The sequence below is a fragment of the Oncorhynchus gorbuscha genome, linkage group LG25, assembly GCF_021184085.1.
Source record: "Oncorhynchus gorbuscha isolate QuinsamMale2020 ecotype Even-year linkage group LG25, OgorEven_v1.0, whole genome shotgun sequence".
Classification (NCBI taxonomy): domain Eukaryota; kingdom Metazoa; phylum Chordata; class Actinopteri; order Salmoniformes; family Salmonidae; genus Oncorhynchus; species Oncorhynchus gorbuscha.
Window position 1 is genome coordinate 16,524,343 of NC_060197.1, and position 16,220 is coordinate 16,540,562.

Sequence of the window (16,220 nt, forward strand, 5' to 3'; positions counted from 1 at the left end):
TAAATGGTGAAAATGAGGAACTACAAAGGAAATCTATGCGTAAAGGAGCTCAGCTGAGACTGAAATCCAGCCCTACTGAGTGGACAGCGCAGCCACAGTGAAATACATGGTTTAAACTACGACAGAAACCCGTATGTCATTGGAAGCTTTTAATTCCATGTTTACCACTGTAAGACATATTTACCACTACATTTTAAACCAATAGGAAAATAGTTAATTTACTATTACTTAGAGACCCCCTCTGTTACCGGGTGTAAATCCATTTCAATAACCAAAATAAATACAAATCTAAGTCAATGTATCATGTCATAGCTGACACCTGATGGTTGAACCGTAATTGAACAGGCATTGAATCTTTTGGAAAAAGGTGGACACAAACACTTGAGGGATGATTTACCATAGATCTGTTAACAAACTTGTTTGGCTAACTCTGAAGTGAGGTGATCCATGTATCACAGCTTATTCTCTTCCCCCCCCCCCCCCCCCCCCCTCTCAGGCTGGCGTTCACTCTGTGTCGGCGGGGCCAGGGCCAGGAGGGGCCAGTGACGTGTGTTTCTTCTGCAGTAGGCGTGTGTACGTGATGGAGAGACTCAGTGCTGAGGGACTGTTCTTCCACCGGAGCTGCTTCCAGTGTGACCACTGCAGCTCCACCCTTCGCCTGGCCTCTTACGCCTACGACCGGCCTAACGGTGAGGGGAGGGGGGGGGTCACTGAGCTCCATAGGGTTAGAGAGTAATGTTGAAAGTGGGTAACATCCGGGGCCTCCCGGGTGGCGCAGTGGTCTAAGGCTCTGCGCCGCTAGGCCAATTGTGCGTCGCCCCATGGACCCTGTCACAGCCGGCCGCGACCGGGAGGTCCATGGGGCGATGCACAATTGGCCTAGCGTCGTCCGGGTTAGGAAGGGTTTGGCAGGGATATCCTTGTCTCATCGCGCACTAGCGACTCATGTGGTGGGCCTGGCGCAGTGCACGCTGACCAGGTCGCTAGGTGCATGGTGTTTCCTCCAACACATTGGTGCGGCTGGCTTCCGGGTTGGATGCGCGCTGTGTTAAGAAGCAGTGCGGCTTGGTTGGGTTGTGTTTCGGAGGACGCATGGCTCTCGACCTTCGTCTCTCCCGAGCCCATATGGGAGTTGTAGCGATGAGACAAGATAGTAACTACTAACAATTGGATACCACAAAATTGGGGAGAGAAAGGGGGTAGAAATTCAAAATAAAAGTGAGTAACTCCAATGAATGACAAGGGCTGCCCTACCACACACACACACACTGAAAATACCACTACCAGCCCAGCATGGTCTTGGCACTGAAACACTGACTTGTTGTTTTATCTTGAATGCAGCTCTGACTTGCAGTCTATGAGGGTCAGTGACACTCAATCACACTGATTGATTTTACACTGATTTTACACTGATTGCTCCAATCTGCCCTCAGGGTTGATGTTACACTGCATGATCACTTTGTAAGGCTCCCAGGTTATCAGCAGACCAGAGACCAACTAAGTTAACACATGAAGAACACAACCTCAGTGTGTTGCTTACTGCACAGTTGGGGCCTGGGGCTCCCTGGACTGACTGTGTGGTTGTGTATCTTTGATTGGGTGTGTGTGTGGGGGGGGGCTCAGTAGGGGATTCAAATGACTGTAGAATAAACAAGGTGCAAGTAAATGTGGTTGTGCATCAGCAGTTTTTCTCTTGTTATGTCAGTCACTGACAGTCACTCAATTGGCCATGTCAGCTAACCATTTTTAGATTGGTAAGTCAGCTAGCTACACTATCTGAATTTCTAGGCCGAATACCGACCGTGCATGCAGGACACGTCCACAGGGGCTCCCCTGACCTCCACGGGGGCCCCCATTGATTTTGTTAGTCACTCTCACTCAGATATCATTAACATGGCAAAAGTCATGGCAAGATGTGTAGAACTGCAGGAAGTAAACTTTAAAACTGCAAAAATGTCTCTCCACCTCATGGCAAAATGGTTAGAATTGCAAGACATTTCCTGTAAATTTGCAACATTTTCTCTCTGCCCCATCGCGAAATGTGTATAACTGCAGGAAATTAAATGTGAAACGTAAATGTTTCTCTTTGCCGTGAATAGGAGGGCCACCAAAATGTTTTGGGGGGTGAACCCCCCCCCCAACCACCTCTCACTTAGGACCCACAAAAGGCTTCTGGTGGTGTGTGTGTGTGTGTGTGTGTGTGTGTGTGTGTGTGTGTGTGTGTGTGTGTGTGTGTGTGTGTGTGTGTGTGTGTGTGTGTGTGTGTGTGTGTGTGTGTGTGTGTGTGTGTGTGTGTGTGTGTGTTGTACCTCTTAGAGATGTGATACAAAAGATGTCAGTGTTGTCATGTCAGGAGCTAATCTCAAAGTTGAATTCAAAACCGTTCAACCAATCGGGGATGAGGTGTCACATGATAACCGTTTGAGTGTGAGGGGAGTGTGTGTAGGGTCGACTATATATGAAGTGGCCTGTCAGTGTAAGGACCAGATCGAGTGTGTCTTCCTGTCAATTCTGTCGACCGCCTCTGTTTTCTATGGAGGAGTCACACTGTAAGACACAACTCTATTTCATTCCTTTCCGGGAAGCTGAGAGACGTTTCCTCAAGGTCCAGGGACACTGTTTTCTTTGTGTGGAAATGTAAAAAGATTTAGCTGAGGACGAGACTTGTAAGATTTATTACACTGCTTTCCCTGTAGTACTACTGTCGTTAGAAAACACTTTGGGTTTTGTTTAAAGTTCTCCTGTAAGATGCATGGGAGCTGCAGATCTCTCTGTAGTGAGGTTCTCAAGCTGCAATTCTCAGTGTAGTGAGGTTCTAAAGCTGCTGTGTGTAGGGCGGTTCCATGTATAGTGTTCTAACACATTGGTTCTGTGTGTAGGGAAGTTCTACTGTAAGCCACACTATGACCTCCGTCTGGTTGGGCCGGTCCAGAGGAAGAGACCAGCTCCTCCTACCTCCGACCAGCATCCAACCCCCTACGAACGGACCCCCTCTCAGCAGACCCTCCTGGTAAGGACTTCTCCCTTTCCCCTCGTACTCTGGCTAAATGGAAGCTCTTGGCTGACCTGGGTTTTAACTCCTGATATGTGTATAGTCATAGCAATTACGGTTTCATTTGATGACGAGCTCTCTCTCTCTCTCTCTCTCTCTCTCTCTCTCTCTCTCTCTCTCTCTCTCTCTCTCTCTCTCTCTCTCTCTCTCTCTCTCTCTCTCTGTATATTATATTGTTTTGAGGAGAATACGTCATGTATGTATGAGCTTTTCTGTAGATCGATATACTGATCCTTGGAATTTTGGGGGTAAAATACTGTTTTTTCTTTGACCCCTCCTTTGCTCCTTCCTCCCAGGAGTCCCCAGCTGCTCTGTCCACTAACCCTCGCTCCTCAGTAACTGTGGTGACAGCAGATCGCAGGTCCTCAGGTAAGCCAAGCGGTTCATGTATCTGTGTCATGTGTGTGTTTTCAGTCGTAATGCTTGTGATGTGTGTTTGTGCACAGAATGTGTTTCTTAGTGACGCCGCTGAGTGTGTAAAGAATGTCCTGAGTGCGCAAAGAATGTGACATTGACTTTGGCTAAGTGTATGTCTGTGTGTGTGTGTTTCTCAGTGGCGTCTCTGATTGGGAGTGGGTCCGGCTTGGTAAAGCTTCTATGTGTATGTGTGTGTGTGTATGTGTGCGTGTGTGCACTCAGTGGCATCTCTGATTGAGAGGGAGTGTGGCTTGGCTAAGCGCGTGCGCGGCACGCCAGAACGTATAGAGCTGGAGAACTACCGTGGGAGCCTGGGGAGCCTGGAGACTGAGCAGCTAACAGATGAGCCGGAGGAGGTGCCAGAGGAGACACTGGCCAATTACAACCTCAGTCTGCTGGTGACAGAGGTGAAGAAGGCCAATCACAAGCGCATCTCGTTGCGGGACAACGAGGGCTCCAGGTCAGCATTACAAAAACAAACATTTATCTGTCCTCTTTCTCTCCCCCTTTTTCTCTCTCGCTATCTATCTCCCATGTCCTCTCCCTCTGTCTCTTCCCCTCTTTCTCCCCCCTCTTTCTCTCTCCCCCTTTTCTCTTGTACACACACGAACACACACGAACACAGTAATTGCCTTCCTCTCTCCTCATAGTTCAGAATCAGAGACGGAGGAGGAGGGGGAGAGGCAGCGGGCTCTAACCAATGACCTGGCTAGAGACTCCTGGAGGAAGGCCATGGAACTACACGCACGCCTCCGTGGAGAGAGAGGAGATGACGAAGAAGAGACGGAAGAAGGAGAGGAGGAAGGAGAGGTTGATGAAGATGAGGATGATGATGATGAGGAGTTATCTAGTGATGGTAATTGGCCATTTTTCTCTGTTTTCCTGTGTGTGTCTCTCTAAGTGCTGTTTGTTAGGAAGATTTGTTTTTAGACTAGTTTCCTTTCCTCACCTTTCCCCTCCTTTCCTCTCTTTTGTTCTCTGTTCTCTCAACCTTCTTTCTCTCTGTGTCTGTGTGTGCCCTCCCGCCCTGCCCGTCTCTCTATTTGGTGTGTTTCCCCCTGCTGGTAGAAGGGGAGTACTGTACGTGGGAGAGAGAGCATCACTCAGGTCTGTGACTCCTCCCTCTAGTAGAGGTGCAGGAGCCAGGTGGCACCACCACAGGAGGGAAGGCTAACAAAACATGTTTATCATTTTTATTATGGGAATTGATTTGTTTACTAACCATTTTTCATGTTTTGCAGTGTCCTTGAGCATAATGACACACTATTAGGCCAAAGTTACAGTAACTTCCCCACCGATTGCACCCCATGGACTTAGACAAGTGATTCTTGCACCACTGTCCGATGGCTTTGGTGGCTGTGGTTGCCCAAACCTTATTACTAATATCCTTTGCCTCATCAAGTCTACAGTGTTGCTAAACAGCGACAAAAAAAAACAACCTAATACCTACTCTCGCTCATTACCAACTGTGGCTCACAAGCAATATGTTCTGTACGACACAGGAGGTTGCTATCTGGTTTTCTCTGTAGGGATTTTGACTTTCTCTTTACTTCCCCTCTCTCTCTCTCTCTCCCTCCCTCTCCCTTACTCCGCCTGCAACTCCCTCTACTCATCTCTCTCTTCCCTTTCTCTCTCTCTCTCTCTCTCTCTCTCTCTCTCTCTCTCTCTCTCTCTCTCTCTCTCTCTCTCTCTCTCTCTCAGGGGAAGGAGCATCTCCACTCACCGCTGAGGAGGTCGCCTCGTTGGACGAGTGGCAGCAGAGCACACACTCTCCAGACACACACACACCTGACACACACACGCCTGACACGCACTCTCCAGACACACACACGCCTGACATACAACTGCCTGACTCGACAACACCCGACACACACGGTCCACACAGCCCCACCAGTGTACCCAATATCACCTTCTCCACTCCGGCCACTGCCTCAACACCCTTCACACCCACACCTTTAACATCGCATGCACCCACACCCACGTCCTCAGTGTCAATTCCAGACTCCTCTGTCTTTACCTACTCCTCCCCCAACTCCTCCACCACCTCTGGTTGCTCCCCGGGTCCAGACGAGGGAGAGGAGGATGGGGAGAAGAAAGAGATGAAGGAGAGAAAAGAACGAGAGGACAGGGAGAGAGGGGGGAAGGAGAGGGAGAGGGTGCGTGACTCCAGCAGTAGTTCGGGGATCGGTGTGGGTGGGAGCTCCACCACCTCTACCTCGGACCCTCTCACCCCTCCCGGCATCCCTCCCCCCGCCCAGCTCATGGCATGCTGGGATAGCCTGCCCCACCCTTCTGTGGAGGCGGAGTCACTACAAAGCCCCGCCTCTCGCCCTGCCCCTCGATTTGCCCCTGCACCTATCATGGCGTCGGCTGTTGTGCGAGGGGTCGGGGGCAAGAAGCTGAAACCGTGGGACGTGGATGGGGGAAGGGGATTTGTTGCGGGGGGGTCTGTTGGGGCAGGGTCTCTTGGGGAGAAGCTGTGTAAGGGTGTAGTAATAGACCCCTTAGAGGACATCAACCCCCCCTTGTCCCCCCTGAAGCCCCTTAAGGCAGTGCCCAGAGATGAGAGAGAGATCGGGAGGAAGAGGGAGATGGAGAGGAGGAGGGAGATAGAGAGAGCAGCCATGGGAGTGGGCTGGGAGGACACGAAAATCCCCCTAGGAAGGGAGCCTCTCCCAAGGAAGAGCAGAGGTGGTCTAGACCCCCGCAGACTCACAGAGAGCTTGCCCCCCCTCCTCCTCACACAACTCCAGGGGGGCTCCCTCTTCCCTTCACGTAAGTGCTGCAGGGACAACCAGCCCCCCAGCCAGAGTGTGTCTGAAGCGGGCATAGGAGAGGGTGGACCCCTGGGCCTGTGGAGAGCTGTCATCTCTGGCTATAAGAGGGACAGGAAGAAGAAGGGCAGGACTTCCCTTTCCAAAATGGCAACAGCCCCAGCCCCCAAAGAGCAGGGCAGGAGGAAAACTTCTGCGGAGAGAAGAGGTAATGCACACACACACTCTGGTGATCTGGTATAGTGATTTCCTATAGTGAACCTCTGTGTTTGTGCAGGTGTGAAGTTCAGGGAGCGCCAGAGCTGGTCGGAGCCGGAGGAGTCAGACATCACCTGCTCTGTTGTGATGGAGAGGTGCTCCATGAACCCCAAGGCCAACGTAAGGACATCAGTACTAACACTAACACTGATCTTAGAGCAGCAGGCTTGACATTCCACTACAACTCTGGCTGTGAGAGTCAGCGATGTCACTACAGACATCTGTTCAGCTCTACAGCTCTGTGTATGCCAGCAGTCTTTACAGTGATTGTTTGGAGGAAATGCATTCGCACTATAGGAGGCTGATGTCATATGTGTTAGGGGATATCTGGTCTTTGTTGGTTACCATATCTCCTGTCTTCAGAGGCTCAGGTAAATGTTTTAACGGATCAATGTTTTTAGCTTCGTCTGGAGCTGTTTGACCTAGCGTCAGACCTTCAGAAGGACACCATTGAGGAGGAGGAGGAAGAGGAGAATGAGGAAGGGGAGGTATACTACTTTGTGGCAGTAGGATGAAGGCTGCTATGTACTAGTCCGGTTAGAGAGCGTTACAGCAGAGTTACTGAGAGAGGTTACGTTTCTCCCGTTGTGTAGATGGTTACGTTTCTCCCGTTGTGTAGATGGTTACGTTTCTCCCGTTGTGTAGATGGTTACGTTTCTCCCGTTGTGTAGATGGTTACGTTTCTCCCGTTGTGTAGATGGTTACGTTTCTCCCGTTGTGTAGATGGTTACGTTTCTCCCGTTGTGTAGATGGTTACGTTTCTCCCGTTGTGTAGATGGTTACGTTTCTCCCGTTGTGTAGATGGTTACGTTTCTCCCGCTGTGTAGATGGTTACGTTTCTCCCGCTGTGTAGATGGTTACGTTTCTCCCGCTGTGTAGATGGTTACGTTTCTCCCGCTGTGTAGATGGTTACGTTTCTCCCGCTGTGTAGATGGTTACGTTTCTCCCGCTGTGTAGATGGTTACGTTTCTCCCGCTGTGTAGATGGTTACGTTTCTCCCGCTGTGTAGATGGTTACGTTTCTCCCGTTGTGTAGATGGTTAAATTTCTCCCGCTGTGTAGATGGTTACGTTTCTCCCGTTGTGTAGATGGTTACGTTTCTCCCGCTGTGTAGATGGTTACGTTTCTCCCGTTGTGTAGATGGTTACGTTTCTCCCGTTGTGTAGATGGTTACGTTTCTCCCGCTGTGTAGATGGTTACGTTTCTCCCGTTGTGTAGATGGTTACGTTTCTCCCGTTGTGTAGATGGTTACGTTTCTCCCGCTGTGTAGATGGTTACGTTTCTCCCGCTGTGTAGATGGTTACGTTTCTCCCGTTGTGTAGATGGTTACGTTTCTCCCGCTGTGTAGATGGTTACGTTTCTCCCGCTGTGTAGATGGTTACGTTTCTCCCGTTGTATACACGGGTCGTTTATAGCTGTAATAAATAGTTTGTAAGTTCTGATTTAGAGTACGTTTTCTCTGAACTAGACATACTATATATTGTGTGCCCGATTTTGATTGTTTTTTGGTCTTCGTCTTTCCAAGTCTGCATATGTGCCTCATGCCCTGGCCTTTAAGAGGGCGTATGCCATTAAGGTAGTGTGAACATTCTTATTGGTTGCATCAAGCCTTTCTGTTCTCTGTGCTGCGTCCTTATCGTCCCTAACCCTCAGTAGTGTGTATACTCAGTAGTGTGTATGTATTTGTTGCTGTGGTCAAATCTTAATGGTGTGTGTGTGTGTCTGTGTGCACGCATGCTATGTGTGTGTGTCTGTGTGCAGCCTGCTGATTCCCTCTCTCTCCTACAGAGGCACGTGGGGAAGGAGAGGGAGCGGGACAGCTCCCCCCGTATGGATACACAGCGGAAGTCATCGTGCCCTACGGAAGTTGTCGGGGTACTGGTGCACATGATGGACCTGAAGGACCCGTCCAGCCTGGATGTGTCAGAGGCCATGTTCCACAGAGACCGGGACCCAGAGGAGGAGCAGCTAGATGCCAGATTAACACGCAGAGTACAGAGGGCGGCGCGCAAACAGGCCAAACAAGAGCAACTCAAGAGACTGCACAGGGCCCAGGTAAGATGCAGGTTTATAATGTATGTGTGAGTGTGTGTATAATTTGTGTGGGTGCGTATGATTTGCTTCAAGCCTCGTTGGTTTTGTAGATGGCACTAACATGCATCTTTTGTCTTGATCTTGTCCACATTCTGATTGTGCCCACATTTTCAGAAATATGTCTCGTCATGGTATTAAAATATCTTCTATCCGTCCACTGTGTCTGCGTTCACAGGTCCCTCCCTGTATGCAAATCATTTGACAGCTATTCTTTATTTATTTATTTTAAGACACATATTGATTGTAAGCTATAAAAACAAAGAGTCACACACTTTATGTATGAACTCCCAGTAATAATTGGTTTACCTAATAAATAACTGGGAGATTATACATTGAGCTTGAGACTCTCTTTGTTTTTATAGGTTACAGTTTATTCACTGTTAGTCGGCACCTCCACACTAAATTATTTTCTCTGGGTGTGCGCCAGCTCATGCATTTTACAAGACACATATTGATGTCATAAGTCAATGGGTGCCACCTGTCAGTGATTTTAGAATGCGGGATAATAGTTATTTAAATGGATTTACTGTTCGGATTTGTCTGCACTTGTAAGATATCCAGACACCTTTGCTGCATTTACATAGGCAGACCCATCCTGATCTTTTGCTCAATTATTGGCTAAAGAGCTGATCTGATTGGTCAAAATACCAATTAAAGGAAAAATATCAGAATTGGGCTGCCTGTGTAAACACAGCCGATGTGTGCCTGACTACTTCCGGAGGGGATTAGGAAGATCGGCTCACAATCTCTACACCTGTCTGAAAATGTGAATGTGGACAAGATCAGGACAAATAATGCATGTCTGAATCAGGTATAAACAGAGCTTGAGTGTATAAAATGTGCCTTGTCAGATGATCCAAAGGCAGTTGGAGCAGGTGGAGGAGAAGCAGAGGCAGCTGGAGGAGAGGGGTGTGGCTGTGGAGAAGGCCTTGAGAGGGGAAGCAGGTAAACACACACACTTTTTACACGCTTGTTTAACATCATGGTTTGTTTGACCTATACTAATCTTAGTTAGTTTGACTAAGCAAATGATCAGTGTACGTGTGGTCATGTGGTCAACTCTGTTGTATGTTCTCATTATAGACTACTGGGGAGAGTCGAATGACAGTGAAGAGCTGGACTTACACCTGGGAGGTATGTACCTCACACACTATGCTGTATTCCCCTCTAACCATTCATTACCCTCCAATCTAACCCCTGGTTCCTTACACTCCTCTCTCTCTCTCTTTCTCTCTCCCCCCGACCCCTCCCTCCCTCTTTCCATCTTCCTCTCTCTCCTTTAGTCATGGGCAGGCAGGATGACCCAGCTCTGATGCAGCAGTGGTTCAAGCTGGTCCAGCAGAAGAACTGTCTGATGCGCTATGAGTCAGAACTCATGATATTGTGAGTATCTATCTGACCTTTGACCCCCTATGTCAAATCAAATCCAACTTTATTTGTGCGCCCCGACGACAACGAGTGTAGACCTTACAGTGAAATGCTTACTTACAAGCCCTTAAACCAACAGTGCAGTTCAAGAAAGAGTTAAGAAAATATTTACCAAATAAACTAAAGTAAAAAGTAACACAATAAAATAACAATAACGAGGGTATATACAGGGAGACCGGTACCGGGTCTATGTGCGGGGGTACAGGCTAGTTGAGGTCATTTGTACATGTAGGGGTGAAGTGACTATGCAGAAATAATAAACAGTGAGGAGCAGCAGTGTACAAAACAAATGGGGGGGTGTAGTAAATAGTCCGGTGGCCCCTTCAGGTTCAGGAGTCTTATGGCTTGGGGGTAGAAGCTGTTAAGGAGCCTTTTGATCCTAGACTTGGCGCTCTGGTACCGCTTGCCATGCGGTAGCAGAGAAAACAGTCAATGACTTCGGTGACTGGAATCTCTGATCATTTTTGGGGCTTTCCTCTGACACCGTCTAGCATATAGGTCCTGGATGGCTGGAAGCTTGGTCCCAGCGACATACTGGGCCGTACGAACTACCCTCTGTAGCTCCTTACAATCAGATGCCGAGCAGTTGCCATACTAGGAGGTGATGCAACCGGTCAGGATGCTCTCGATGGTGCAGCTGTTGAACTTTTTGAGGATCTGGGGACCCATGCCAAATGTTTTCAGTCTCCTGAGGGGGAAAAATGTTGTTGTGCCATCTTTACGACTGTCTTGGTGTGTTTGAATCGTGATAGTTCGTTGGTGATGTGGACACCAAGGAACTTGAAACTCTCAACCCGCTCGATGTTAATCGGGGCCTGTTCAGCCCGCCTTTTCCTGTAGTCCACGATCAGCTCCTATTGTCTTACTCACATTGAGGGAGAGGTTGTTGTCCTCGCACCACACTGCCAGGACTCTGACCTCCTCTCTATAGGCTGTCTCATCGTTGTCGGTGATCAGGCCTACCACTGGTGTGTCGTCAGCAAACTTAATGATTAATGGCTTCAGGTTGGAATATGTACGTATGGTCACTGTGGGGATGACGTCGTCGATGCACTTATTGATGAAGCCAATGACTGAGGTGGTGTACTCCTCATTACCATTGGATGAATCCCGGGAACATATTCCAGTCTGTGCTAGCAAAACAGTCCTATAACTTAGCATCCACGTCATCTGACCTCTTCCGTATTGAGCAAATCACTGGTACTTCCTGCTTTAGTTTTTGCTTGTAAGGAGGAATCAGAAAGCCTAGGGGGATAGAATTATGGTCAGATTTGCCAAATGGAGGGCGGGGAGAGCTTTTTATGCATTTCTGTGTGTGGAGTGAAGGTGGTCTAGTTTTTGTTTTTTCCCCCTCTGGTTGCACATGTGACATGCTGGTAGAAATGAGGTAAAACTGATTTAAGTTTGCCTGCATTAAAGTCCCCGGCCACTAGGGGCACCACTTCTGGATGAGCATTTTCTTGTTTGCTTATGGCCTTATAGAGTTGGTTGAGTGCGGTCTTAGTGCCAGCATCGGTTTGTGGTGGTAAATAGACGGCTACGAATAATATAGATGAGAACTCTCTTGGTAGATAGTGTGAGCTTACCATAAGGTACTCTACCTCAGGTAGGAGAATTCTTTAATATTAGACATCTCGCACCAGCTGTTATTGACAAATAGACACACACCCCCACCCCTCATCTTCCCCAGTCACCACTGGATTCTGTGCTTTGTGCTTCCCAAATGTATGAGCACTTATGTCGGAATGGCAGCATGTACAGTCATGGCCAAAAGTATTGAGAATGACACAAATATTAATTTTCACAAAGTTTGCTGCTTCAGTGTCTTTAGATATTTTTGTCAGGTGTTACTATGGAATACTGAAGTATAATTACAAGCATTCCATAAGTGTCAAAGGCTTTTTTTGACAATTACATGAAGTTGATGCAAAGAGTCAATATTTGCAGTGTTGACCCTTCTTTTTCAAGACCTCTGCAATCTGCGCTACCATGCTGTCAATTAACTTCTGGGTCACATCCTGACTGATGGCAGCCCATTCTTGCATAATCAAGGCTTGGAGTTTGTCAGAATTTGTGGGTTTCTGTTTGTCCACCCGCCTCTTGAGGATTGACCACAAGTTCATAATGGGATTAAGGTCTGGGGAGTTTCCTGGCCATGAACCCAAAATATCAATGTTTTGTTCCCCGAGCCACTTAGTTATCACTTTTGCCTTATGGCAAGGTGCTCCATCATGCTGGAAAAGGCATTGTTTGTCACCAAACTGTTCCTGGATGTTTGGGAGAAGTTGCTCTCGGAGAATGTGTTGGTAACATTCTTTATTCATGGCTGTGTTCTTAGGCAAAATTGTGAGTGAGCCCACTCCCTTGGCTGAGAAGCAACCCCACACATGAATGGTCTCAGGATGCTTTACTGTTGGCATGACACAGGACTGATGGTAGCGCTCACCTTGTCTTCTCCGGAGAAGCTTTTTTTCCGGATGCCCCAAACGATCAGAAAGGGGATTCATCAGAGAAAATGACTTTACCCCAGTCCTCAGCAGTCCAATCCCTGTACCTTTTGCAGAATATCAGTCTGTCCCTGATGTTTTTCCTGGAGAGAAGTGGCTTCTTTTCTGCCCTTGTTTGACACCAGGCCATCCTCCAAAAGTCTTCACCTCACTGTGCGTGCAAATGCACTCACACCTGCCTGCTGCCATTCCTGAGCAAGCTCTGTACTGGTGGTGCCCCGATCCCGCAGCTGAATGAACTTTAGGAGACGGTCCTGGCGCTTGCTGGACTTTCTTGGGCGCCCTGAAGCCTTCTTCACAACAATTGAACCACTCTCCTAGAAGTTATTGATGAACCGATAAATGGTTGATTTAGGTGCAATCTTACTGGCAGCAATATCCTTGCCTGTGAAGCCCTTTTTGTGCAAAGCATTGATGACTGCACATGTTTCCTTGCAGGTAACCATGGTTGACAGAGAAATAACAATGATTCCAAGCACCACCCTCCTTTTGAAGCTTCCAGTCTGTTATTCGAACTCAATCAGCATGACAGAGTGATCTCCAGCCTTGTCCTCGGCAACACTCACACCTGTGTTAACGAGAGAATCACTGACATGATGTCAGCTGGTCCTTTTGTGGCAGGGCTGAAATGCAGTGAAAATTCAGTGAAGATTCAGTTCATTTGCATGTTAAAGGGAGACTTTGCAATTAATTGCAATTCATCTGATCACTCTTCATAACATTCTGGAGTATATGCAAATTGCCATCATACAAACTGAGGCAGCAGACTTTGTGAAAATGAATATATGTGTCATTCTCAAAACTTTTCGCTACAACTGTAGAATGGCTCGGTGCAGTATGCAATTATCTGAGTCAATCAGTGTGACATGGTCTCCATGACAACTGTCTCTCCCTCAGTGCTCGGGAGCTGGAGTTGGAGGACAGACAGAGCCGTCTTCAACAAGAGCTCAGAGAGCGGATGGCCGTGGATGGTAAGTACACTCATACACACACACGCCATACTGTACCATAATGCTCTTAATATATTCTCTGTTTTCATTCTTCTCTCACTCACTCTCTCCCTCTCTTTAAGACCACCTGAAGGGTGAGGCAGAGCTGGCTGAGGAGAAGCTAATCCTGGGGGAGATGTTGGAGGTGGTGGAGCAGAGAGATGCTCTGGTGTCTCTGCTGGAGGAGCAGCGACTGCAGGAGAGCCAGGAGGACAGAGACCTGGAGGCCATCATGCTGTCCCGGGGACTGGGCCTGCACAACTGGGCCTGAGCTCTATTCTGGGGACTGGGCCTGCACAACTGGGCCTGAGCTCTCTTCCGGGGACTGGGCCTGCACAACTGGGCCTGAGCTCTCTTCCGGGGACTGGGCCTGCACAACTGGGCCTGAGCTCTATTCCTGGGACTGGGCCTGCACAACTGGGCCTGAACTCTATTCAGGGGACTGGGCCTGCACAACTGGGCCTGAGCTCTATTCCAGGGCCTGGGCCTGCACAACCGGGCCTGAGCTCTATTCCTGGGACTGGGCCTGCACAACGGGGCCTAAGCAAAAGACACTCGCGTCACTTTTCCTCTAAATCTGTGATCAGGGTCATGGTTGTGAGGTCACTTCGCCTCTGATACAACGTTATGACCAGGATCAAGGCGGGACTGTCTGGATGATCCATTTTTAGGATTGGATATGTTTCCCCATCCTGCTGCTACACCTATCCTGTTGCTACACCCATCCTGCTACACCCCTGACTCACTGACTGATGGGCCTTTGAGATGGCTCGATATTCTATGCTCACTATACTCACCCAGTCTGTTGTTTAATGCAATATATGGCATGTTTGAATTATTTGTATTGTTATTCATTAACAATTTAGAGAAATGTATATTATGTAAAAAGAAACATTACTCTTTTTTTTTTAAACTCTTTTTTTTTATTCTACTAATTATGTTTTACTTCATACATTGGATAATAAAGACATTCTGACATCATATTGTCATGTTTGAACATTTTAAGATAAGGGGGACTCTTGTAGGGGAGTGGAAGGGAGGGAGACCTGGGGGTGGGGATTCCAGTGAGCTTGGGAGGGACATTTTTTTATGCAGTCTGCCTCCTCACAGGTGTGGATATTGTGTGCAATCAGAAATAGCTGCTGAGATTACTCTCAACTCTCAGTTCACTACTTTCTAATCTTGCCACTTGTATAAAGGGGTGACAATATAGCATCTGAAGGAGTTTGTGGCTCTGGGGTTAAGTCTCATTACCTGTGCTTTCCTTTCTGCTAATGTCAAATATATGGAAATAACTATTCCAGGGTTGAGTCTGGGGTCCTTCTGTAGCTCAGTTGATAGAGCATGGCGCTTGTAATGCCAGGGTAGTGGGTTCGATCCCCGGGACCACCCATACGTAGAATGTATGCACACATGACTGTAAGTCGCTTTGGATAAAAGCGTCTGCTAAATGGCATATATTACATTTATTATTATTATTATTATTATTATGGGGTCAAATCCCTGCCTTGTAGCCAAAGAGTTGTAGGTTCAAAATACCTGTTTTGTGTGGCTTTCTTCAATTCTCAATGTAAAAGAGTCTGTGGCTCTGGCCCCAGAAGCACAGGGTTGTAGGCATGAATCCAGGTGCCTGTTCTGGAGCATGGTTGGACATTGAGGACTTCACTGGTCAGTGAGTCAAGGCTACCTGAGGGAGTGGCTGCTGCACAATGATGGCTGATTGGATGGGAGTAATAAGCGGAGGGATACATTCCTTGGGTTCGGAAATGTGGACAGCAGCGGTTATGGAGAAAAACGTCTGGAAAAAGTGGCCTCTTTTTGAAAAATCGAGATCAACGCTTATCGCGGTAGTTCAGCGCTAAAGCCCAATTGTAATTTAAAGGCAATGTTTCCGCGTTGGAGGAGACTACATTTAAAGCTGCATATGTTGGCCTGAATCGGAAGTTGCTTTAGAATGTACCGTATATTGCGCAATCTGTAACACGTCAGCGATACAGATTGAATTTGTTTTAAAATATAGAGAAGTCTCCATTGAAAACAAGTGCTTTTTCTGTGAGATTTTCTCAATAACCGCTGCTCATTGACTGAGTAGTATCCCCTTGTTCAGAATAAAAGCACTCCAGTGGGGCGCACAGGTCTTGAACCCATGACCTGTCATTGGAGGGCAAGTTCCTTACACCTGAGGCACCAGCTCGTCTCCTCATATGTATATTTAACATACTGTGAAAATGCATTCAAAATAGTCCATCGTACTAGTGCCGTTGCCTTAGGCCTTGGATTTCCGAGACTACTTTCAGAACACAGAGTTGAGATTTGAACCCACAACCCCAGAGCAACACTCAGGCATTGCAGCTTTTAAAGGCAATGTTCCTGTGGTTCCCAGAGATCCCATTCACAGTACATGCTGCATGCCGACTCAATCTCAAGTTATATGCCTTTAACCAGCAATCAGATTGAATCCTGGCCTCAATCTGGGTGCCCTATATCCTACAAAGCACATATCCCAGATCCAGCACATCTACCTACCAGCCCTTCTCTCTGTCTAAAGCAGCAGAATGTGATGGAAGTCTGTAGGCCAGTGTTGATTGGTAACCATCTCTCAGATTCTTTCTTCACTTCTCAGAATTACTGCTTGAGGGCAAATGCTGGGACGTGAGGCTGCATAATACTGTCAGCTGATCATGAACAGGAAAACACGAGAC

At 47.8% G+C, this 16,220-nt stretch overlaps 1 protein-coding gene across 5 annotated transcripts in view; it reads left to right on the forward strand.

Annotated features, from left to right (window-relative positions):
* LOC124014359 (protein-methionine sulfoxide oxidase mical3b-like) overlaps positions 1-14,499 on the forward strand; it is a 29,083-nt gene extending 14,584 nt beyond the window's left edge. For 2 of the 5 annotated variants that reach the window (XM_046329248.1, XM_046329250.1), the window contains 15 exons: positions 497-689; positions 2,880-3,010; positions 3,349-3,421; positions 3,692-3,929; positions 4,120-4,325; positions 5,171-6,451; positions 6,521-6,621; positions 6,903-6,989; positions 8,026-8,076; positions 8,289-8,555; positions 9,446-9,539; positions 9,678-9,728; positions 9,878-9,977; positions 13,427-13,500; positions 13,602-14,499. In XM_046329248.1, the coding sequence (XP_046185204.1) occupies positions 497-689; positions 2,880-3,010; positions 3,349-3,421; positions 3,692-3,929; positions 4,120-4,325; positions 5,171-6,451; positions 6,521-6,621; positions 6,903-6,989; positions 8,026-8,076; positions 8,289-8,555; positions 9,446-9,539; positions 9,678-9,728; positions 9,878-9,977; positions 13,427-13,500; positions 13,602-13,789 (3,135 nt within the window). In that variant the 3' untranslated portion in view covers positions 13,790-14,499. Of the gene's footprint in view, positions 1-496; positions 690-2,879; positions 3,011-3,348; positions 3,422-3,606; positions 3,930-4,119; positions 4,326-5,170; positions 6,452-6,520; positions 6,622-6,902; positions 6,990-8,025; positions 8,077-8,288; positions 8,556-9,445; positions 9,540-9,677; positions 9,729-9,877; positions 9,978-13,426; positions 13,501-13,601 lie in introns of those variants that run through there. The other 3 variants (XM_046329249.1, XM_046329251.1, XM_046329253.1) reach the window with 3 other exon arrangements.
* Positions 14,500-16,220: the final 1,721 nt, after the last annotated feature.